The sequence below is a fragment of the Lotus japonicus genome, chromosome 6 (genome assembly GCF_012489685.1).
Source record: "Lotus japonicus ecotype B-129 chromosome 6, LjGifu_v1.2".
NCBI lineage: Eukaryota > Viridiplantae > Streptophyta > Magnoliopsida > Fabales > Fabaceae > Lotus > Lotus japonicus.
The window spans coordinates 64903287-64928419 of NC_080046.1; the positions used below are offsets into that span (position 1 = coordinate 64903287).

The following is a 25133-nucleotide window of genomic DNA, read 5'->3' on the forward strand; positions in this document are numbered from 1 at the left end:
TCAACATGGTATCAAGAGCTCGGTTAGGTCCTTGATTTCTTTCTTCTTCTAGGTCCTTGATTTCTTCCTTTCTCTTTCGCCATGGCTGAAATTCCAGAGAATTCAGCCAATTCTGGAGCACAGAACAGTGTTTCCAATGCAAATTCAGCAAATCCAGAAGCACAGAACAGTGTTTCCAATAGCTTAGCACACAAAATCTCGATCAAGCTTGATGATACAAATTTTCGTTCCTAGCGCCAAATCGTTGAAGGCGTTGTTCGTTCTCATCGATTGCAGCGTTTTCTATCGGATCCAGAGATTCCTCCTCGTTTTCTCTCAGAAGAAGATCGCGTGAGTGCGACTGAGAATCCTGCTTACACTGATTGGATTCAGCAAGATTCAGCGTTGTTTACTTGGCTTCTCTCGTCGCTCTCTGACTCTGTTCTTCCTACTGTGGTCAATTGCACGCAGTCCTGGGAAGTTTGGGCGCAAATCCTCGAGTTCTTCCATGCGCATTCTTATGCGCAGTCGACGCAGCTTCGTACTGAGTTACGAACCATCAACAAAGGCTCGAAGACTGTCAGTGAATATCTCAAGCGCATCAAGACCATTGTCAATGCTTTGGTTTCGATTGGCGACCCTGTCAGTCATCGCGAGCATCTGGAGTCCATTTTCGATGGTCTTCCTGAGGAATTTTCCTCCGTCATGACTGTTGTTTACAATCGCGATGTTCCCTGCTCCGTTTCGCAAGTTGAAGGGATTCTCATCGCTCATGAAGCTCGTCTGGAGCGTGCGCGTTCGCGTCAGCTTGCTGCGACTCCAGCTTCTGCGCTTCTTACTCATGTTATCGCGTCGCCGGCGCCATCGACACCGTCGCCACCGTCATCGACTCCGGTGCAGACATCGTCGTCTCCGTCAGTGCATCTTACAACTGGATCTGGCTCAGGCACTGTGGATTCGTCATCTTCCTCACACGGCAATCGCTATGACGATTCCAAGTTTGAGGATCGCAATCGTCAGAGCTATGACGATCATTCCTATGATGATCGGAATCGTGGTGGCTATGATAACCGTTCTGGTGGTCGCGGTGGTCGCGGAGGCAGAGGACGCGGCGGAGGCCGTAATGTTCAATGTCAGATCTGTAACAAATGGGGACATGATGCTAGTATCTGTTATCATCGAGGAAATGCATCCTCTGGCACTGGTGGAAAGCAATCTACTGCTTCACCATATTCACCTTTTGCTATGTCAGCACAATTTGGTGCTGCTCTGCCTCAGATGATGATGCCTTCTTTCGGTTACCCTCCTTACTTTGGAATGTCTCAATTTCCATCTCAATTTGGGAATGTGCAGCAGTTTTCAGGTCCTGGTTCTATGTTTGGACAGTCATCTGCAATGCCTGGGTTTGGAGTACCTACTCATCAATATTCTGCTGCACAGTTTCATGGACATTCCAGGCCTGCTTTTCCTACTGGAAGACCACCTCAGGCTATGCTTACTGCACTTCCAGCTTCTACCTCAGGGTCATCAACTTCTGGAGCTTCTGATCTGAGCAGTTGGTTTCCAGATTCTGGAGCTACACATCATGTGACCAATGATGCTTCAGTGGTCAATGATAGTGTTTCATTGAATGGTAATGATCATGTTTACATGGGGAATGGCCAAGGTTTGCCAATTCACTCAGTTGGTTCAGCATCATTTTCTTCACCCTATAATGCTAAAACTAATTTTCTGCTTAAACATCTTCTTCTAGTTCCTTCTATAACCAAAAATCTTGTTAGTGTTAGCAAGTTTGCTAGGGACAATGGTGCTTTCTTTGAGTTTCACTCTACTTACTGTGTTGTGAAATGTCAGGACACTTCTGAAGTGCTTCTTCGAGGGACACTTGGACCAGATGGCCTGTACTCCTTTGATAACATGCATGCTTCCAAATTCTTCAAGGGCTCTTCTTCGAGTGTCACTCCAGCTTCATCATTGTCTTCAGCTTCAGCCTTTTCTGTTTGTTTTCCTTCTACTATTTCTAATGTACCTAGCATAAATAACTCAGAATCTACCACTGTTGTGCCTACTACTTATGATCTTTGGCATGGTAGACTAGGTCATCCTCATCATGAGGCTTTACTTTCAGCTTTATCCATTTGTAATATACCAATACCTAATAAAGCAAAATTTTCTGTTTGCACTTCTTGCTGTTTGGCTAAGTCTCATAGGTTACCATCTTCTTCTCTTACAACTTATACTTCTCCTTTGGAGCTTATATTTGCTGATTTGTGGGGTCCTGCGTCAGTAGAATCTTCTAGTGGTTACTCTTACTTTCTAACCTGTGTGGATGCCTTTACCCGTTTTACATGGATTTATCCCTTAAAAAGGAAATCAGAAACTTGTGGTGTCTTTATTCAGTTTCAGAAAATGGTTGAATTGCAGTTTAATCTTAGGATTAAATCTGTACAAACTGATAATGGCACAGAATTCAAACCTCTTTCCACTCATTTTGCTTCTCTAGGTGTTGTTCATAGGCACACTTGTCCTCATACACATCACCAAAATGGGAGTGTAGAGAGGAAACATAGACATATCATTGAAACTGGTTTGTCCTTACTTGCTGCTGCTAATATGCCTTCTCAGTATTGGGATCATGCCTTTCTAACTGCAACTTTTCTCATTAATAGACTTCCTACCTCAGTTCTAGGCAATGTTAGTCCTTATTTTCTTTTATACAAAACTCATCCAGATTATAAGTTTCTTAAAGTCTTTGGAAGTGCATGCTATCCTTTTCTAAGGCCTTACAATCAGTCCAAGTTGTCCCTCAGATCCAAAGAGTGTCTCTTCTTGGGTTATGCTTCCTCACACAAAGGGTATAAGTGTCTTGATGCAGAAGGTAGAATCTTTGTTTCCAAGGATGTACTCTTTAATGAGTTCAGGTTTCCTTTCCCTACTATGTTTCCTTCATCACCTGGTCCTGTTTTGCATTCTCATGGCATTTCTTCTATAATTCCACATACTCAGTCACCTTCTCCTGTGATACATACTCCACCTCAGATCTTACCTTCTCCTTCTGCCTCTCCTGGCCAAGTCCCTTCCCCTTTGCCAGTTCACTTTTCTCCTGCACCTACCACTGCCCCAACACCTTCAGTTGTTGTTCCTACAACTTCTCCAGCTGCTTCTGTAGTTCCTACTGCACCCCTTGTAGCTGCACCAACTAATGTTCATTCAATGCAGACTAGAGCTAAGTCTGGCATTGTTAAGCCTCGGTTATTCCCTACATTGCTGCTCACACAGGTTGAGCCTACCACAACTAAACAAGCTCTTAAGGATCCAAAATGGCTTGCTGCAATGCAAGCTGAGTATGATGCTCTGCTTGCTAACAACACTTGGACATTAGTTCCTCTTCCCCCTCATAGGCAGTCTATAGGCTGTAAGTGGGTGTTCAGAGTCAAAGAAAATGCTGATGGGTCAATTAACAGATATAAGGCCAGGCTGGTTGCAAAAGGCTATCATCAAGTGCAAGGGTTTGACTATTCAGAGACATTCTCACCTGTGGTCAAACCTATCACCATCAGATTAATTCTTTCACTGGCAGTTACTAAGAAATGGCATATTCACCAATTGGATGTGAACAATGCCTTCCTCAATGGTGCTCTTGAGGAAGAGGTGTACATGGTACAACCTCCAGGGTTTCAGCATGCAGATAAGTCCCTAGTCTGTCGACTTAATAAGGCTCTTTATGGCCTTAAACAGGCCCCAAGGGCCTGGTTTGAAAGATTGAAAGCTGCTCTTGTGAAGTTTGGTTTCAAGCCCAGCTGTTGTGATCCTTCCCTTTTCACCTTTCACACCAAGACCTGTTGTATCTATATCCTAGTTTATGTGGATGATATAATCATCACTGGCAGTTCTCTACCCTTGGTTCAGCAAATTGTTCAGAACTTAAACTCAGAGTTCTCACTCAAACAGTTGGGTCAACTGGACTATTTTCTTGGTGTTCAGGTCCATCATTTGCAGAATGGTTCTTTGCTTCTCACTCAGACCAAGTACATAGGTGATTTGTTGGAAAGGGCAGATATGACAGAAGCAAAAGGCATCTCTACTCCTATGGTTGGAGGAGTTAGGCTCAGTAAATATGGAGCTGACTACTTTGACAATCCTACTGTCTATAGGTCCATTGTTGGGGCCTTGCAATATGCCACATTGACCAGACCAGAAATTAGTTTTTCAGTAAACAAGGTGTGTCAGTTTCTCAGTCAGCCTTTAGAGGAGCACTGGAAAGCTGTCAAAAGGATTCTCAGGTATCTCAAAGCTACAAGTCATCATGGTCTACTGATCAAGCCTTGCTCTCTCACAAAGCCAGTGTCCCTTGTTGCTTTTTGTGATGCTGACTGGGGGTCAGATCCTGATGATAGGAGGTCAACTTCTGGCTCTTGTGTATTTTTTGGTCCAAATCTAGTATCTTGGTGCTCTAAGAAACAGACCCTGGTTGCAAGATCTAGTACTGAAGCTGAATACAGGAGTCTGGCCAACACTTTTGCAGAACTTCTATGGGTTCAGTCTCTTCTCCAGGAGCTACACATTCCCTTCCAAACTCCAAAAATTTACTGTGATAACATGGGTGCAGTGGCTCTAACCCATAATCCTGTTTTGCACACTCGGACTAAGCATATGGAATTAGATATTTTCTTTGTTAGAGAGAAGGTTCTCAACAAGTCACTGTTTGTGACTCACATTCCTTCAGTTGATCAGCTAGCAGACATTTTTACAAAGCCTCTTTCTCCTACTCGGTTTGAAGCCTTAAGGGACAAACTCAATGTGTTTGAGAAATTTCTTTCTCAACCACCTTGAGTTTGAGGGGGTCTATTAGAGTATAAAGCAATTATGCTTTGCTATATACATTGTAACTGTTAGTTACAAGCTGGTTAAGTTTGTTAGTCAGTTGAGTTTGTTATGAGTCAGTTACGGTTAGTTACTAACTATGGTTAGCCTAACTGTTAACTATAGTCAGTTTAGGTAGCTTGCTATGCAAGTCTCTCTCACAGTATACCATGTTGAAAACCTAAACTGAATCTGAGAATTGAACTGAAAATATTATTCATTGAAAGGTGAAGATTACAAGAGTTTATCTCAGTATTTATACTGTGAGAGAGACTTGCATAGCAAGCTACCTAAACTAACTATAGTTAACAGTTAGGCTAACCATAGTTAGTAACTAACCGTAACTGACTCATAACAAACTCAACTGACTAACAAACTTAACCAGCTTGTAACTAACAGTTACAATGTATATAGCAAAGCATAATTGCTTTATACTCTAATAGACCCCCTCAAACTCAAGGTGGTTGAGAAAGAAATTTCTCAAACACATTGAGTTTGTCCCTTAAGGCTTCAAACCGAGTAGGAGAAAGAGGCTTTGTAAAAATGTCTGCTAGCTGATCAACTGAAGGAATGTGAGTCACAAACAGTGACTTGTTGAGAACCTTCTCTCTAACAAAGAAAATATCTAATTCCATATGCTTAGTCCGAGTGTGCAAAACAGGATTATGGGTTAGAGCCACTGCACCCATGTTATCACAGTAAATTTTTGGAGTTTGGAAGGGAATGTGTAGCTCCTGGAGAAGAGACTGAACCCATAGAAGTTCTGCAAAAGTGTTGGCCAGACTCCTGTATTCAGCTTCAGTACTAGATCTTGCAACCAGGGTCTGTTTCTTAGAGCACCAAGATACTAGATTTGGACCAAAAAATACACAAGAGCCAGAAGTTGACCTCCTATCATCAGGATCTGACCCCCAGTCAGCATCACAAAAAGCAACAAGGGACACTGGCTTTGTGAGAGAGCAAGGCTTGATCAGTAGACCATGATGACTTGTAGCTTTGAGATACCTGAGAATCCTTTTGACAGCTTTCCAGTGCTCCTCTAAAGGCTGACTGAGAAACTGACACACCTTGTTTACTGAAAAACTAATTTCTGGTCTGGTCAATGTGGCATATTGCAAGGCCCCAACAATGGACCTATAGACAGTAGGATTGTCAAAGTAGTCAGCTCCATATTTACTGAGCCTAGCTCCTCCAACCATAGGAGTAGAGATGCCTTTTGCTTCTGTCATATCTGCCCTTTCCAACAAATCACCTATGTACTTGGTCTGAGTGAGAAGCAAAGAACCATTCTGCAAATGATGGACCTGAACACCAAGAAAATAGTCCAGTTGACCCAACTGTTTGAGTGAGAACTCTGAGTTTAAGTTCTGAACAATTTGCTGAACCAAGGGTAGAGAACTGCCAGTGATGATTATATCATCCACATAAACTAGGATATAGATACAACAGGTCTTGGTGTGAAAGGTGAAAAGGGAAGGATCACAACAGCTGGGCTTGAAACCAAACTTCACAAGAGCAGCTTTCAATCTTTCAAACCAGGCCCTTGGGGCCTGTTTAAGGCCATAAAGAGCCTTATTAAGTCGACAGACTAGGGACTTATCTGCATGCTGAAACCCTGGAGGTTGTACCATGTACACCTCTTCCTCAAGAGCACCATTGAGGAAGGCATTGTTCACATCCAATTGGTGAATATGCCATTTCTTAGTAACTGCCAGTGAAAGAATTAATCTGATGGTGATAGGTTTGACCACAGGTGAGAATGTCTCTGAATAGTCAAACCCTTGCACTTGATGATAGCCTTTTGCAACCAGCCTGGCCTTATATCTGTTAATTGACCCATCAGCATTTTCTTTGACTCTGAACACCCACTTACAGCCTATAGACTGCCTATGAGGGGGAAGAGGAACTAATGTCCAAGTGTTGTTAGCAAGCAGAGCATCATACTCAGCTTGCATTGCAGCAAGCCATTTTGGATCCTTAAGAGCTAACCGAGCTCTGATACCATGTTGAAAACCTAAACTAAATCTGAGAATTGAACTGAAAATATTATTCATTGAAAGGTGAAGATTACAAGAGTTTATCTCAGTATTTATACTGTGAGAGAGACTTGCATAGCAAGCTACCTAAACTAACTATAGTTAACAGTTAGGCTAACCATAGTTAGTAACTAACCGTAACTGACTCATAACAAACTCAACTGACTAACAAACTTAACCAGCTTGTAACTAACAGTTACAATGTATATAGCAAAGCATAATTGCTTTATACTCTAATACTCTCTCTTGTCCATTTGCGCCTCCCCGCACCGCCGCCAACTTCTGCGGACTCAACGGTAACATATCTTTCTGTGTGAAAAAAAGATTGTTTTTTCTCCAAATTCTGGTGATGGGGTTCTTGAAATGAATTCAAAGTTTTCATTTTTATGATGGGTTTCTTGAAGTGAATTCAATTTTTTGAATTTTGAAATTTTTTTTTTGAAAGTGAATTTTTTAATCACTGTTAATGGAAATGTATGATGAAATTGAAGGGGGACTTAGATTCTTTATAGTTTTGAACAATTTTCTGCCTTTTTATGCAGTGTGAATAATGTTCCATGTAAAAAACCACAATTAAATATTCATAATCTTGTATCCATCATTAATAATACCTCATTTGTTTACTTTCTAGGATGACAAAGACAATAACTGATGCTATTTTAGGCCTCAGTCTTAATGATTCTCCCAGCAATCTTGCTGCTGCAACTCTTTTCTACATTTTGACAATTGAGGTAAATCTTGTATTGTTTCTGAAATACTCTAGTTCTAGTGAATATGAAAGAAGCTTTGTGTTACAAATAATTAAGACAATAATTAACTAGCAATAGAGTTTCTCAGTGATTCTTCATTGCTTATTTTATAGGCATGTTCTGTTGTACATTGTTCTACTAAGCATACATATACTTCCAATCATATGATTCATTTGTGTGTCTGTCTAATACTTTTCTGGATATGCTTGGTTTCAGGGTCAAGATGATCACCTCCTTGAATCACCTCGCTCTATTCAATTTCTAATCAAGTTGTTGAGACCAATTGTCTCCATGGTTAGTGAAGACAAAGCACCAAAATTCAGATCTCCACTTCTAACATTGCAGAAGAATGCTGGCAGATTACAAAATACAGTGGAAATATTGGACGCCAGTTCTCTAGCAGTTTTTTCTAGAGTTCAAGAAATTCTAGTAAATTGTGAAGATCTAAAATTTACTCATCTAAGTGACGGTGGGCTAGAGAGGCCAGAGTTATGCCCAAAATGGCTAGCATTGCTGATTATCGAGAAGGCTTGTTCATCTGCCGTTTCTCTTGATGGTATTTTACAGAATATCAACAATCACTTTTTATATCATAGCAACTATTAAGTGAAGTTTCCTAAAAAAAAAAAAAAATTTGACTGAAGTTGAAATTCTAGTTGACTGGGTGTCAACTTCTACAAACTTTGTTATCTCTTGTATGTTCTTTTAAGGAATCAAAACTGTCTGCTACTGACAATTCTTTTGTATTTTTGGATGGTGGGGGACTGTGTTCAGAAACCTCTGGTGCTGTGCAGAAGACTAGTGAAAATTTTAAGGAAAAACTAAGAAAGCTTGGAGGGCTTGATGCTGTCTTTGAAACCATCTTGAATTGCCTGTCAGATTTGGAGGTGTGAGCTTGTACCTTCGATTTCATTTATGCTTAACTATATTGTTTACTGCTACTTTTGTTGTATTATTAGCTTGGTGAATTTGCTACTTTCTCATTTGCTTGGACTGAAAAGAAACTTGAGTTCTCGGACAACCCCATTTTTTTTTGTTGAGCTGGTTATCACTCTTGTCAAGATTCTCTCAGGTAATGATCACACTGAATTTAACCCTTCTGCTGCTTCACCCCTTCCCATCCTTTTCTCTTAGTGGTCTTGTCATTATTCATTGTTCAGTTTGCAATTCTGATTATCGATAGATTTTCTTCTCTCCTCCAAAATCTCTGAACTTGTAGATCTATTTTTACGTCAGAATTCTTCTGTAACATCCAATAAATGCCAGCGACGGGATCCTTTTTCTATGAGAAGTCATGATTCTGATTTGGATTTGCTCACAGACCAAAAGGGTACGAGATTGTTATGGTTTTTTATTAACTATTTCAGATTATAGTTATATCTGGTGGAGTTCTGTACAAAACTTTGCTGAATTATTGTTTTAACTTATAACACATTGAAGTTATCTTTTCCTTATGGAAAGGAGCCACTACTTTAGTTGTTTGTCTCTTATAGAAGGATATATTGTGGTTTGTCCTGCTTTTGATTGGGGAGGGGGGTTTATTGAAGTCATCTTTTCCTTCTGGAAAGGAGCCACTACTCGTAATTCATAATTCATATAAGCCATCATGGATATGAAGAAGCTGATGGTCATTGTGTGGGCCGTTGACTTAGAAATTGCTCTTTCTAGATTCTAGAGCTGAGTACCTTCCCTTTAAGTTTTGGATTCTTTCTCGAGGCAGATTTCCGGCTTATTTAGGATGTGAAAGTTTGTTTAGTGACCATCACTGTTGCGCCTCACCTTTCTTTGTTCTATAGACTAATTAGTTCTTCCTCCCATGATAGGACAGAAGGTTGAAGAAGAAGAAGAGATGAAGAGAGAAAGAGAAAGAAACCAGAGAGAAGGAGAGAAAGTTTATTCACTATTCAACATGATTACAATTGATTAGTTAACACCCTTTATACTAACCCCAACCGTCTAACAAACTAACCAACTCAGCTTAACAAACTAACCAACTCAGCTAACAGTAAACATCTGTAACATATCCCTCCCCTTAACAATTTCCTTGTCCTCAAGGAATAACCCGAGAATTCTCAGGGACAACAACAGTAGTATCAAATGTAGGGTACTTCAGTTTGAGGTTATACAGAACCTCCCAAGTAGCTTCTTCCTCCATTTCACCTAGCCACTGAACCAGCACCTCAGTGACTGCCTTGTGCCTGCGCTGAACCATTCGTCTCTTGAGGATCTTAAAAGGAGCCTTTGGCTGATCCAAATTACCCCACTCTAAAGGAAGTGGTACATGTGGCATAGCCGGTGAAGGGCATGGCTTCAGCAGAGAAACATGGAATGTAGGATGGATCTTGGACTCAGGGGGAAGGGCCAGAGTGTAAGCAACCTTGCCAACACGGTGAAGCACCTGATAGGGTCCAAAAAATCGTGGAGATAGTTTTTCAGAAGCCCTGTGTTGAGTGGAACTCTGCCTATAAGGCTGGAGTTTCAACAAAACCCAATCTCCCACAGAAAATTCCCTATCTGTTCTATGCTTGTCAGCCTGTATTTTCATTCTGGCTTGAGCCCTCATGAGATTGGCATGAAGCTTCTGAATCATTTGCTCCCTAGCTGTAAAGCTCCTGTCCACCGCTTCCACAATAGTGCTCTGAGGACAATAAGGAAGATGGATTGCTGGTGGCTGACCATACACCACCTCATAGGGAGTAGTCTGGATAGCTGAATGATAAGTGGTGTTATACCACCACTCAGCTAGTGGCAACCAGGTGACCCATTCCTTAGGTCTTTGCCAAGTCATGGCTCTAAGGTAATGTTCTAAACACCTATTCAGAACCTCACTCTGACCATCAGATTGTGGGTGATAAGCAATGGTGAGGCTTTGAGAAATGCCCAGCTGCTGTAAGAAAGCAGTCCAAAATGTACTGGTAAACAGAGGGTCCCTATCACTGACAATGTTGGAGGGAGCACCATGAAGCCTATAAACCTCTTTGATGAAAATCTCAGCCAAAGTAGAAGCTGTATAAGGATGAGTGAGGGGAATGAAGTGAGCATACTTGCTCAACCTATCAATGACAACCCAGATAGCATCCTTTCCATGAGACTTAGGCAATTTGTCAATAAAGTCCATAGCAATGCTCTGCCAAACACCAGCAGGTATGGGGAGTGGTTGAAGTAAACCTGGACTAGCAACTCTCTCATACTTACACCTAAGACAAGTCTCACACTTTTGGATAAAATCAGCAACATCCTTACTGAGTCATTTCCAGAAAAATAAGGACTTAATCCTAACAACAGTAGCCCTTATACCAGAGTGCCCACCCTGATGAGAAGAATGCAGCCATTCCAAAATCAATGTTCTGACTTGAGAATTATTAGGAATCATCAACCTATGTTTCCTAAACAAGAAACCATCCACTACAGAATAGTGAGCATGCAGTTGAGGTTGGGCTAGGACTTGAGAGATGAGCTGCTGTAGAGCCTCATCAGCTGCATAAGCTTGAGTGAGTAAACCCCATAATTATGAGGAAATGGAAGAAACTGAGAGCTGCAACAACTCTCCATGTGAAGCTCGAGAGAGAGCATCAGCCACCACATTCTCTTTACCCCTTTTGTACTGAATCACATAAGACAAGCCCATCAACTTAGTGACCCATCTGTATTGAAATCCCATGATATTTTGCCCCTTTGTCTAAGCCATTGCATACCCAAAATGAGGTCACAACTACTTAGAGGAATAGCAATTGCATTATCAGTAAAAGTGTAACCCTGCATTTTCCATGAAATTCCCTCACACCAACCAGTGCCTTGTATGATTCCCCCATCTGCCACTGTTATTTTTACTGGTTGCAAACACTTAATCTTGCTCAACCCCTCATGGCATAATTTTTGGTTAATAAAATTGTGTGTACTTCCTGTATCTATCAACACAAAAATTCTCTTCTTGCCTAGCCAACCAGTCAATCTCATCATAGGATATTCTAAATCACCATCCAAAGCATCTAAAGAAATTGAATCACCATGCAAAGCATTAAGAGAGACTTTAGGAACATTTACCTCAGGTCGAGATTCTTGTTCCACCTCCTCCAAAAGCTCTTCTGACTCAAGAACATCTACTGCCATAAAGAAGACCTGAGACTTCTTTCTTTGGGGACAATCATGCCCTGGAGTGTACTTTTCATGGCAAAAGAAGCACAGATTCTGAGTACGATGTTCATCCATCTCCTTAGGAGTGAGTTTCTTCTGGAATGTGTAATTTGGCTTGCCCAGAATACCTTTCTGGTTGTTTTCCCCAACAGTTTTCCTCTCAATCGCCTTCTTCTCCACTGTTACAGGTGCTACTCCCTTCCTTTCACTCCAATTACTGTAGGTTTTGGTCACTGAATTAGATTTCTTATGCAACAATTCCAAACTTCTCTCTTGCAATTTAGCAATTCTCATTGCTTCCAGCAGAGTGCGAGGACCAAACATCTTCACCCCAGTACATAGCTCAGGATTGAGGCCTCCAAGATAACACTGAAGCTTCAACGACTCAGAAAGCTCTGTTCTACATGCAAGATTGTCAAAAGCTTCATGATATTCCTCAAGATTTCCCTGTTGCACCAATCGTTTGAGCTCCTCCATCGGCGACTCAAATTCAACCCCAAATCGTGTTCGTAGCGCCGCCGCAAACTCCGGCCAAGTCACTCTTCCCACCGTACCTTGCTCCAATCCCTGAAACCACCTGAACGAGCTCTCGTCCATGGCGATACTGGCAACAGCGACACGCTCGCCTTCAGGAGTGCCATCCAACGCAAAAAACCTCTCGCACTTAGCGATCCAAGAATCGACATCGTCCTTGCTGAATTTCGGAAAATCCAACCTCGTGAGGCGAGTTGGCATCCTGTGATCTCCATCGCCTGGTGTTCTGCTACGTCGTGCAGAAGCCAAGTCGGTGACCTGCAAACCAATTCCACGCATAGCTTCCTGGAAACCATTGAATTGCGTCTCGAACCGAAGTTCCAGTTCACGCATGTGGCGGGCGATGCAAGGATCCATCGCTGCCATGATTCGCTCCTCCGCTTCACGAATCGAACTCTGAAACCTTGTTGCTTCAGCCATGGCGGTTCCGTGAATCTTAGGGCTCTAGATACCAATGATAGGACAGAAGGTTGAAGAAGAAGAAGAGATGAAGAGAGAAAGAGAAAGAAACCAGAGAGAAGGAGAGAAAGTTTATTCACTATTCAACATGATTACAATTGATTAGTTAACACCCTTTATACTAACCCCAACCGTCTAACAAACTAACCAACTCAGCTTAACAAACTAACAACCCAGCTAACAGTAAACATCTGTAACATCCCATGTTTAGATTATGCCTTAGTTCTAAAGATTGATTGGTGGTGACAGTTGCTTTGAATTTGTTTACGTATGCTATTGTTGAAACAAGCGCTTTAAGATTTTCTGAAAGCTCATTTACTTGATTTTGCAGAGAATGGGACTGTATTCAGTAATTCCACTGGAATGTACTGTGATATGGAGAGAGACTCTTCTATGAAGAATTTTAAACTTCCACGGAAGAGTTGGCTCTCAAAATGTTCTCAGTTGAAAGGATCACTATCCACTGCTGAAACTCCCAGCAATTCAAAGACTTTCAGTACTGAATCTTGTTGTGCTGTTGCATCAACTAGTGGTTCAAATAGTAAAACATCCATGGTCGACGTTGATGTTTTAGACAATAGCCGAGATCCATTTGCATTTGATGAGGATGACATTGCACTCTCTAAGTGGGACCAGCTGTCAGGGAATAAAAAAACATCTCATTCTAAAAGATTTGAGATGACAAACAGAGATTTTGAAGATGGATGTCAATCTCAGACAAATGGGAGTCAACGAGTGTTGAATAACAAATGTTCCAGCTCTTACATCAGTCATGAAGCAGGTTCCAGCCTTCTCACCAATTGCCTTCTTACTGCAGTTAAGGTATTTTTTCTGACTATCTGTTTGGTCTTTCTGTATATCTTCTATATCCAGTTTTTTTAATGTTTGGAAATTCTTAGAGGAGAGATTTCTCTCCATTTCTATCCATTTTTCATTCTGTTATATTAGATTTTTTACCTTGTTCGTAGTATTTTCCATTGTAGTCTTCAATTCTGGTTTGTGGGTTCCTCTCATGCGCTAAGTTATGTTTTCTCATTGTAGGTGCTGATGAATTTGACTAATGAAAACCCTGCTAGCTGCCAGCAAATTGCTGCCTATGGAGGACTGGAAACTATGCCTTTGATAATTGCTGGTCATTTCCCTTCTTTCAGCTCATTACCGTTTTCCTTTGTTCAGATAAAAGGAAATACTTCCAAAATTCCAAAAGACCATCAACGTGATAGGCATCTCACTGATTTCCTTGTTGCTATTCTGGGGCTGCTTGTAAACCAGGTAGAGAAGGATGGTCATAACAGGTAAATTAATTGGTTCTGGAAAGGCAGTTGAAAGTGTTTCCAGAACTAGAAACGTTTGTGTTTTTTCTTAATCTCAATCTTAAGCAAGCGAAATTTTTTGAGTCTCCATTCATATATATTTGGATGGTTTCCCCAATCATTTTAGTTTCATAATTGTATTGCTTATGTAAAAGAGGTTTTTCCCTATCTACTTGATCCTGTTTTTCAGAGCAAGCACTAGCTGTTACTTCTTACTGTTTAAAATGAATATAAAGTTTACATAGATAAGGAAAAACAAAACAACAAACTTTCGCATTGTAATATAGATGTGTCTTTTTTGCAGATTACGGCTTGCAGCAGCCACTGTTCTGCTACCCACCTCAAAAGGCTTGGGCCAGGCGCAAAGGGGTGTTATTCAATTGCTGTGCTCTATTTTCTTGGCTAACCAAAGTGGAGGTGATGGAGTTGAGGAAGATAAATGTATAACTCTGGTAGGTAGCATGTTTTGATTTTTCCATTTGATTTGTGACTCAATGCCTAACTGTGACTACAGACTTGTACAATGGAAGCAAGAAAGATGTAAAATTTAATTATTATTGATGTATCTTGTATCATCTTTGGTTCAATTGAGCAGGATGATGAGGCAGCTGTTCTACAAGGTGAAAAAGAAGCTGAGAAAATGATTGTGGAAGCTTATTCAGCTCTGCTTCTAGCCTTTCTTTCCACAGAAAGGTTAATTTCGTAATCATTTTCTGTTCTTTTTTTTTATCTATTTTGTTTTGTTTTCATATTGTAAGGCCTATATATCTTATTAAAATCTAGTTTTTTGATTTACAGCAAAAGCGTCCGCAAAGCAATTTCTGACAATCTTCCACATCACAACTTGTCTACTCTTGTGCCTGTGTTGGACAGATTTGTGGTAAGTGGATGTTGATAATTCTAAATACTCTGGTCAATGTTAGTTTTGGATATTGCTAATATTACACTAAATCTTATGGAACGGGTTCATTTTAAGTATTGGATAGGTTATAGGGCTCACATTCTGTTATATCTGTTCACTGAGTCCATTGATAGCATCTTTAACCGATAATTACATTTCTGTCTCCAGGACTTTCATTTTGCCATGAACATGATTTCTTCAGAGACTTATGAAGCTGTTTGTGAAGTCATTGAATCATGTAGAGTTACATGAAAGTTCAGCAAATGTAAAACTCTGTACAGCCACAGATTGCTTTAGATGACTGAGGAAATGAGGCTTCAACTCACTTCATTATACTGACCATTCTTTTCTGCATTGTTTCCATTTTGCATTCTGGATAAATAATTCCTCCTTATTTTTACTTCACCAACTCGGTGATGCTTATATCCTTGTATACAAAACTTTGATCCTGGAAATTTTTTAGTATAGTTTCTGTAATCAATAGTGGCATTCTTGTTTATTCATTCACTTTCTTGTATCAGAAGCTTAGTAAGAAAGTCTACATTCTCTGTTTCCTCATGTGAAGATTAATTGGTCTTACTTTACTTAACTGGTATTTTTCTTAAAACCTAGTTTTTTGCTGTCGATTGTAATTGATTGTGAGATTCACTCTTCGATTTCACAACATTGTCATACAAAATTTACTTTTTTTCATAAATATTTTCACATATAAATGAGATAATTCAATAATAAAGAAAAATGTACAAGTTATAATTTTGATGTTATTTTATCGTAGTGATGCAACGTTTCATTCTTAGAGACATGAGATTTGTAGGTTGTGTTTTTTAGGCTTTTTCATCCGTCAATCATGGTCATTTTGCGCGCATCTCAACCGTCATCATTCATCTCTACAACTAAACCATTTTTCATTAAAAAAACAAATTTCATAAGAGGAATGAAATTAATTGAATAGTAAAATGAAATGTAAAAATGTAAACTTTACCTAAAAAAAATATAATAATCATACTCAATGCGGGTACCATACCCAAAATATTTTATGGGTACCTCAGAATTTACCTAAATTATTTGACTTTCAACTCTCTCGTGTTTACCATACTCAATTTTACTAAAATTAATTCTTTCAATATTGATCAAAACACACTTTTTTTTTGTTACAAGAGGAAAGCTAATCAAAACACAATTAGTTTTTTTTATACCTTTGTGCATTTAGGAACCAAACCTCCATGCCTAAACTCGGTTCAACACCTTGGAGGAAAAAACCAAAGGACGCAAATACGCAATGGTTTAAGCTCCAAAGCAGATTTTAAAAATAAAGAACTGCAAGGGAAGCAACTGAAGAAAATCATATTTTCAGTCCATTCAAAACCATTCCATCATGATTCATGAACTACAAGTGATGCTTCATCCTCAAATTCAAGGCGAGTCGTGTACATATAAATAATATGTTTTCATTCCTTTATTTCAACCATCCCATATTGATATTATACTTTGGAATAACATCCACTTTTTTAAAACAATGCCACTTGTTTTAGCTAAATATGTAATATTAATATGGAACTAGTAAGTAACTCTTGTAATTAAGTACATGTGTATAGAAGACAGCAGCTTAGGCTCCCATTACAATTACTAACTAATATGCTAACATTACAATTACTAACTAAACCTTCCGTCTTGATATCACCCTCAATTGAGAAAGCAATTCGTTAGATGGCATACCTCTCTTATTTCATTAACCTCAAAGTTCAAAACTTCGCTGAATTGCGTGTCCCCAAAAGCAATCTCTGTAAAAAATCTCTGTAAAAAAAAATAAAAAAATGAAGATATCCAGAAAAGTGAAAACCAACAAATTGAGCAAATCATGAAGGCAACCACACCCTAAAAGAAGAACACAATAAAGGATATATCAACCACACCCTCTTATCCCATGAAGCTTTGCCCATGGTTTTGCCCATGGTTGATCAATTACTTGTCCTGCCTCAAACAACTTCGTTATGGGAGGGATAATAAAGGTTATAATTCACAACAAGTGAAATAGTAGGAGATAATTGTTTGTATGGTGTATTAATGACTTTGAACATAGTTAAATTCTAATGTAGGTTTAACGACTTACAAACAGAAACAGAAACAGGAAGATTGTTGTCTAAAAAAAATTACTTCTAGCATACATGCATTTCTTTTATTTTTAATAGAAAATCACATCATTGACAAAATTTTAATGTATTTCTTTTTTATAAAAAAAGAAATAATACCTCACAATTAATCAAGGAAATCACAGTTGATGCAAAAATGACAAGGGAGTCAACATCCGGAAACACTTCTGGAAGATAAGATTTGTTCTGAAATTGCATTGCGTGGACAAGTTTGGTGGCCTATAGATCATCATGGAGGGGACAGCACAGGCACGCCAAGCTTGGACGTGAGATCAACAGAGGTTATACAGAGCCCCTAGTAAATCGAACGAATGAATTAATATAAGAAGAAGAAATAACATTGGTAAATAATATAATGGTGATGAAGAAGAAATGTTCTTACAAAAAGCAAGTGAAAGAGAGGCTGGGCTTCGATTGAGAGTGAGAGAGAACGAGAGAACGCGGCTTTAATCTCGGGTTTGAGAGAATGGAGGCTTCGAGAGAGTGAGAGAGAAAGAGTGGTGGTGAGGAACTGAGGATTGGTGGATATTTAGATTTTAGGGTCCTTGGTTGTGTATAGCTGTGACGGAATGGTCCTCAGCTTTTAAAAATGGTCGTTTTTAATCCTTGAATGTGTTGACGTCGGTCAAGTTAGTCCTTTTTTCAATTTTCCGTTGGTCTCTGAGACGGAAAATGTCAAATGTCACGTTTTTTTTACACGTTGGCATCCATGGTGAATCACTTTTAAAGTGACACACGGAAGACAAAACCATACATATGGACTAAACTCATTGCTCGTGTTGGATCCGTTTCATTTATCTTCAAAGAATGAATGGAGGCGTATGTATTAAAAATTCTCTCGCAACATGATGAAGAACCATGGTGTAAAGACTACCTATATCATACTAATTTTTAACATTACTAACAACTAATATTAACCTATAAAAAAATTTGAGGGCATTGATGACAATATATCTTTTGTCAATTTTTGATGAATTTAGGAGTAAATAGTTCGCTCAAACTTCAAAGAGGAATATATTACTTGTTTTAATCATAAAAGATGAAGATTGTTATTTTCATTCAATAATTGATGAATTTAGCCACTAAAAATAAAAATGTGACCAATCTAGTAAAATAAAGATGAAGGAGATGCTTTGTTGGGAGTGGAATGTATCTGTTATTCATGTGGCAAGGGAGGACGATAACATTGTTGATTGTCTTACAAATCAAGGGGCTCATGATGCGCTCCCCGGTGCGTATGGAAACAACATTCTTCTTTTGTTTTATCGTCTATGTAACTTGACCTTTAAGTAGTAGCTAATTTTCCTACTTGTTTTTCTTTCCTCTTGTAAAAAAAAACTGTTAATTGTAATTTTTTTTATCTTCTATAGACAAAAATATCAAATTTGATTATTTCTTATGTTTTCCATATATCAAAGTTTGAGGCTTCTTAATAGCGCGCTATAGTGGAGCGATAACGCTATGAGGACTGCTCTCCACTATTCACTGCTATTGTCTGTATTACGTCGCAATAACGTTTGAAATAGCGTTTTTTGGGCTTACCGCTACACTACACTATTCGTCATTAACAGCCATTTCAAAACAACCATTTACTCGTTTGATTTTGTTGATTTATCTTTTGTTAGACGTTTGGGGAACTCAGTTGCAGATTATTTAGCGCGGAACGCATCTACCTATGCTGATAGAGTTTGGGTAGAGGAAGTTCCTCAATCTGTGGTTCACTTAGTGAACATTGATGTACTTGCGTCGATGCCTTCCGGCTCTTAATTAATTTCAGTACAATTTTTAAATAAAAAAAAAACTTATTTTTCATTTCTATGAAATTGATAAATTTGTATTTGAATATTTTCTTTATAAAACAATTGTCGTCTCTTAACGCCGGGAAACGGTCACAGCACTCACAGAGAAACCTCTGCAACGAACGAAGACACCGAAGTTCCGGTCTTCTTTCTCCTTCAAGAACCAGGCGAAATGATCACTCGCCGCCGCGCCAGCCACATTCCGACGACCTTCGCCGACGAAGGCGAGCTCTTCTCCTCCCACAAGAGGGCGAAGGTGTCGACGCAGGAATTCGGACAGATGATGGAGCACCTCGACGAGATTCTTTTCGCCGTCGACGGCCTCCGCGTAGGCCAGCCACCGCGCGTCACGAGGGCCAGCTTGCTCTCTCTCTTGTCCATTTGCGCCTCCCCGCACCGCCGCCAACTTCTGCGGACTCAACGGTAACATATCTTCCTGTGTGAAAAGATTGTTTTTTCTCGAATTTCTGATGATGGGGTTCTTGAAATGAATTCAAAGTTTTCATTTTTATGATGGGTTTCTTGAAGTGAATTCAAAATTTTATCAATTTGATCACATCTTTCTAAATGGGTTTCTTGAAGTGAATTCAAAATTTTGAATTTTTTGGCCGTTCAGTGTTCTCTTCATGTTTCTGTTTTGTTTTGAATTATTTTCTGAAAAAAATTCAGAGAATTTTTTTTTGAGAGCTTTTGAAGTAGTATAATGGTTTGAGGTCTAAGTTTCATTTGAAATGGTGGTATTTTGATGTATCATGAAATTGAAGGGGGACTTATTAGATTCTTTATAGTTTTGAACAATTGTCTGCCTTTTTATGTAATTGTGAATAATCTTGTTTCCATTACATGCCAGAGTATTTTGTAATTGTTGTGACTCTCTTGTCTATAAGACTAAAACATCATTATGGAGTGTTAGCTAATAATACCTCATTTGTTTACTTTCTAGGATGACAAAGACAATAACTAATGCTATTTTGGGCCTCAGTCTTAATGATTCTCCCAGCAATCTTGCTGCTGCAACTCTTTTCTACATTTTGACTATTGAGGTAAGTCTTGTATGGTTTCTGAAATACTCTAGTTCTAGTGAATATGAAAGAAGCTTTGTGTTATAAATAATATAAATAATAATTAAATAGCAATAGAGTTTCTCAGTGATTCTTCATTGCTTATTTTATAGGCTTGTTCTGTTATACATTGGTCTACTAAGTATATATTTGGGCTTCACTTTCGATCCTTTCTGCATATATTTCCAACCTTATGATTCACTTGTGTGCCTGTCTAATGCTTACTGGATATGCTTTGCTTTCAGGGTCAAGATGATCACCTCCTTGAATCACCTCACTCTATTCAATTTCTAATCAAGTTGTTGAGACCAATTGTTTCCATGGTTAGTGAAGACAAAGCACCGAAATTCAGATCTCCACTTCTGACATTGCAGAAGAATGCTGGCAGATTACAAAATACAGTGGAAAGATTGGACGCCAGTTCTCTTGCAATTTTTTCTAGAGTTCAAGAAATTCTAGTAAATTGTGAAGATCTAAAATTTACTCATCTAAGTGACGGTGGGCTAGAGAGGCCAGAGTTATGCCCAAAATGGCTAGCATTGCTGATTATCGAGAAGGCTTGTTTATCTGCCGTTTCTCTTGATGGTATTTACAGAAGATCAACTGTCACTTTTTATATCATAGCAACTATTGAGTGAAGTTTCATAAAATAAAAAAAAAACTTTTGACTGAAGTTGAAGTTCTAGTTGACTGGGTGTCAACTTCTACAAACTTTGTTATCTCTTGTATGTTCTTTTATGGAATCAAAACTGTCTGCTACTGACAATTCTTTTGTATTTTTGGATGGTGGGGGACTGTGTTCAGAAACCTCTGGTGCTGTGCAGAAGACTAGTGAAAATTTTAAGGAAAAACTAAGAAAGCTTGGAGGGCTTGATGCTGTCTTTGAAACCATCTTGAATTGTCTGTCAGATTTGGAGGTGTGAGCTTGTATCTTCGATTTCATTTATGCTTAACTATAGTTTTAGAGAAATAACTTGAGCAAAGATTTGACGGATGATCTAATTTAATTGAATGATTCTTGCTCTAAGGTGAGATATAGTACTTGTTCATGACCAGTTCCCTTACACTATGTTTGTTCTTGTATATTACTATTCGCTAAATGTTATCTGCTTGTATATGAGTTTATTTGGGGCAATAATTATCTTGGAAGTTAAAACCATCGATATGTCTTTCAGTTCTCGATGGAAGATAGTTCTCTGTCCACTGAAGATATGAGAAATGACAAACAGCTGAAAAGCCTCACCCTGCTTCTCAAATGCCTGAAGATCATGGAAAATGCTACCTTCCGAAGTAAAGACAATCAGGTTGAATTATAAACTTGTTCTAGTTTTCTACCCTCTTTCTTTCCTAAATAGATATGCTTTTGGTTCTCTTGAATTTGCTTATATGACTTCCTCTGTATTGTTTTCTGCTACTTTTGTTGCATTCTCAGCTTGGTGAATTTATTACTTTCTCCACAGACTCATTTGCTTGGACTGAAAAGAAAGTTGAGTTTTCGGACAACCCCATTTTCTTTTGTTGAGCTGGTTATAACTCTTGTCAAGATTCTCTCAGGTAATGCTCACACTGAATTTAACCCTTCTGCAGCTTCACCCCCTCCCATCCTTTTCTCTTAGTGGTCTTGTCATTATTCCTTGTTCAGTTTGCGATTCTGATTATTGATATCTTTTCTTCTCTCCTCTAAAATCTCCAAACTTGTAGATCTATTTTTACGTCAGAATTCTTCTACAACATCCAATAAATGCCAGCGACGGGATCCTTTTTCTATGAGAAGTCATGATTCTGATTTGGATTTGCTCACAGACCATAAGGGTACGAGATTGTTATGGTTTTTTATTAACTATTTCAGATTATAGTTACATCTGGTGGAGTTCTGTACAAAACTTTGCTGAATCATTGTTTAACTTATAACACTTCGAAGTTATCTTTTCCTTATGGAAAGGAGCCACTACTTCAGTTGTTTGTCTCTTATAGAAGGATATACTGTGGTTTGTCCTGCCTTTGATTGGGGAGAGAGGGGTTTATTGAAGTCATCTTTTCTTTCTGGAAAGGAGCCACTACTCGTAATTCATAATTCATATCAGCCAATCATGGATATGAAGAAGCTGATGGTCATTGTGTGGGCCCTTGACTTAGAAATTGCTCTTTCTAGATTCTAGAGCTGAGTACCTTCCCTTTAAGTTTTGGATACTTTCATGAGGCAGATTTCAGGCTTATTTAGGATGTGAAAGTTTGTTTAGTGACCATCACTGTTGCACCTCACCTTTCTTTGTTCTATAGATTAATTATTTCTTCCTCCCATGTTTAGATTATGCCTTAGTTCTAAAGATTGATTGGTGGTGACAATTACTTTGAATTTGTTTACGTATGCTATTGTTGAAACAAGTGCATTAAGATTCTCTGAAAGCTCATTTACTTGATTTTGCAGAGAATGGAACTGTATTCAGTAATTCCACTGGAATGTACTGTGATATGGAGAGAGACTCTTCTATGAAGAGTTTTAAACTTCCACGGAAGAGTTGGCTTTCAAAATGTTCTCAGTTGAAAGGATCACTATCCACTGCTGAAACTCCCAGCAATTCAAGGACTTTCAGTACTGAATCTTGTTATGCTGTTGCATCGACTAGTGGTTCAGATAGTAAAACATCTGTGGTCGACGTTGATGTTTTAGCCAATAGCCGAGATCCATTTGCATTTGATGAGGATGACACTGCACTCTCTAAGTGGGACCTGCTGTCAGGGAATAAAAAAACATCTCATTCTAAAAGATATGAGATGACAAACAGAGATTTTGAAGATGGATGTCAATCTCAGACAAATGGGAGTCAACGAGTGTTGAATAACAAATGTTCCAGCTCTTACATCAGTCATGAAGCAGGTTCCAGCCTTCTCACTGATTGCCTTCTTACTGCAGTTAAGGTATTTTCTCTGACTATCTGTTTGGTCTTTCTGTATATCTTCTATATCCAGTTTTATTTTAATGTTTGTAAATTCTTAGATGAGAGATTTCTCTCCATTTCTGTCCATTTTTCATTCTGTTATAGTAGATTTTTTACCTTGTTCGTAGTATTTTCCATTGTAATCTTCAGTTCTGGTTTGTGGGTTCCTCTCATGCGCTAAGTAATGTTTTCTCATTGTAGGTGCTGATGAATTTGACTAATGAAAACCCTGCTGGCTGCCAGCAAATTGCTGCCTATGGAGGACTGGAAACTATGCCTTTGATAATTGCTGGTCATTTCCCTTCTTTCAGCTCATTACCGTTGTCCTTTGTTCAGATAAAAGGAAATACTTCCAAAATTCCAAAAGACCACCAACGTGATAGGCATCTCACTGATCATGAGTTAGATTTTCTTGTTGCTATTCTGGGGCTGCTTGTAAACCTGGTAGAGAAGGAAGGTCATAACAGGTAAATTAGTTGGTTCTGCAAAGGCAGTTGAAAGTGTTTCTAGAACTAGAAACGTTTGTGTTTTTTCTTAATCTCAATCTTAACCCAAGGAATTTTTTTGAGTCTTCATTCATATATATTTGGATGGTTGCCCCAATCATTTTATTTTCATAATTGTATATTTGAGTCTTCATTCATATATATAAAAGAGATTTGCCCTATCTACTTGATCCTGTTTTTCAGATCAAGCACTAACTGTTACTTCCTACTGTTTATGATGAATATAAAGTTTACATAGATAAGGAACAACAAACTTTCTCATTGTAATATAGATGTGTCTTTTTGCAGATTACGGCTTGCAGCAGCCACTGTTCTGCTACCTACCTCAAAACGCTTGGGCCAGGCACAGAGGAGTGTTATTCAATTGCTGTGCTCTATTTTCTTGGCTAACCAAAGTGGAGGTGATGGAGTTGAGGAAGATAAATGTATAACTCTGGTAGGTAGCATGTTTTGATTTTTCCATTTGATTTGTGACTTAATGCCTAACTGTGTGACTTTAGACTTGTACAATGGAAGCAAGAAAGATGTAAAATTTGATTGTTATTGATGTACCTTGTATCATCTTGCGTTCAATTGAGCAGGATGATGAGGCAGCTGTTCTACGAGGTGAAAAAGAAGCTGAGAAAATGATCGTGGAAGCTTATTCAGCTCTGCTTCTAGCCTTTCTTTCCACAGAAAGGTTAATTTCGTAAACATTTTCTGTTCTTTTTATATATTTTATCCACAGAAAGGCCTACAAATCTGATTTAAATTTAATTTTTTGATTTACAGCAAAAGCGTCCGCAAAGCAATTTCTGACAATCTTCCACATCACAACTTGTCTACTCTTGTGCCTGTGTTGGACAGATTTGTGGTAAGTGGATGTTGATAGTCTTAAATACTATGGTCAATGTTAGTTTTGGATATTGCTAATATTACACTAAATCTTATGGAACGGGTTCATTTTAAGTATTGGATAGGTTATAGGGCTCACATTCTGTTATATCCGTTCACTGAGTCCATTGATAGCATCTTTAACCGATAATTACATTTCTGTCTCCAGGACTTTCATTTTGCCATGAACATGATTTCTTCAGAGACTTATGAAGCTGTTTGTGAAGTCATTGAATCATGTAGAGTTACATGAAAGCTCAGCAAATGTAAAACTCTGTACAGCCACAGATTGCTTTAGATGACTGAGGAAATGAGGCTGCAACTCACTTCATTATACTGACCATTCTTTTCTGCATTGTTTCCATTTTTCATTCTGGATAAATAATTCCTCCTTATTTTTACTTCACCAACTTGGTGATGCTTTAGATCTTGTATACAAAACTTCGATCCTGGTAATTTTTTAGTATAGTTTCTGTAATCAATAGTAGCATTCTTGTGTATTCATTTTCTTGTATCAGAAGCTTAGTTAGAAGTTCTACATTCTCTGTTTCCTCATCTTCTCAGCACTTGATATTAATTATTAAGTGAAGATTAATTGGTCTTATTTTACTTAACTAGTCTTTTTTTCCTAAAACCTAGTTTGAATGTCCATTTCTAAATGTCAGAATGATTAACTACTGCTAAAATCAGTTATTGTAGCTCAAAAGTTAATTCTAAAACGAAGCTATAAAACCTAGTTTTTTGTGGTAGATTATAACTGATTGTGAGATTCACACTTTGATTTCACAACATCCTCATACAAAATTTACTTTTTTCATAAATATATTGACATATAAA

The 25133-nt window shown here is 38.6% G+C and overlaps 2 protein-coding genes and 1 long non-coding RNA gene across 5 annotated transcripts; 2 read left to right on the forward strand and 1 right to left on the reverse strand.

The window, feature by feature from the left end:
• Positions 1–8233: 8233 nt before the first annotated feature.
• Positions 8234–15843, forward strand: LOC130724632 (wings apart-like protein 2). Of its 3 annotated transcripts, none has more exons than XM_057575909.1 (9): positions 8234–8514; positions 8587–8699; positions 8847–8957; positions 13086–13576; positions 13796–14049; positions 14372–14519; positions 14663–14760; positions 14866–14947; positions 15137–15842. In XM_057575909.1, exons 3-9 carry the CDS (start codon positions 8912–8914, stop codon positions 15218–15220), a joined length of 1203 nt encoding a protein of 400 aa, XP_057431892.1. In that variant the 5' UTR covers positions 8234–8514; positions 8587–8699; positions 8847–8911; the 3' UTR covers positions 15221–15842. The 3 variants fall into 3 exon arrangements, with proteins under 3 accessions (XP_057431892.1, XP_057431893.1, XP_057431891.1); XM_057575910.1 differs by having other exon boundaries at positions 8864–8957; XM_057575908.1 differs by having other exon boundaries at positions 8234–8699; positions 15137–15843.
• Positions 15844–16427: 584 nt separating this feature from the next.
• On the reverse strand, positions 16428–17658 carry LOC130724633 (uncharacterized). The gene is made up of 3 exons (XR_009014584.1): positions 17501–17658; positions 17218–17413; positions 16428–16762 (listed from the first exon to the last, which is right to left on the reverse strand). It is a non-coding gene; the product is annotated as an uncharacterized LOC130724633 (long non-coding RNA).
• A 1342-nt stretch (positions 17659–19000) lies between these two features.
• Positions 19001–24848, forward strand: LOC130726639 (wings apart-like protein 2). The gene is made up of 13 exons (XM_057577942.1): positions 19001–19340; positions 19861–19960; positions 20224–20563; positions 20783–20895; positions 21154–21282; positions 21439–21532; positions 21680–21790; positions 22407–22897; positions 23119–23384; positions 23712–23859; positions 24005–24102; positions 24195–24276; positions 24466–24848. The coding sequence occupies exons 1-13, from the start codon at positions 19090–19092 to the stop codon at positions 24547–24549; spliced, it is 2307 nt and encodes a 768-aa protein (XP_057433925.1). The 5' UTR covers positions 19001–19089; the 3' UTR covers positions 24550–24848.
• Positions 24849–25133: the final 285 nt, after the last annotated feature.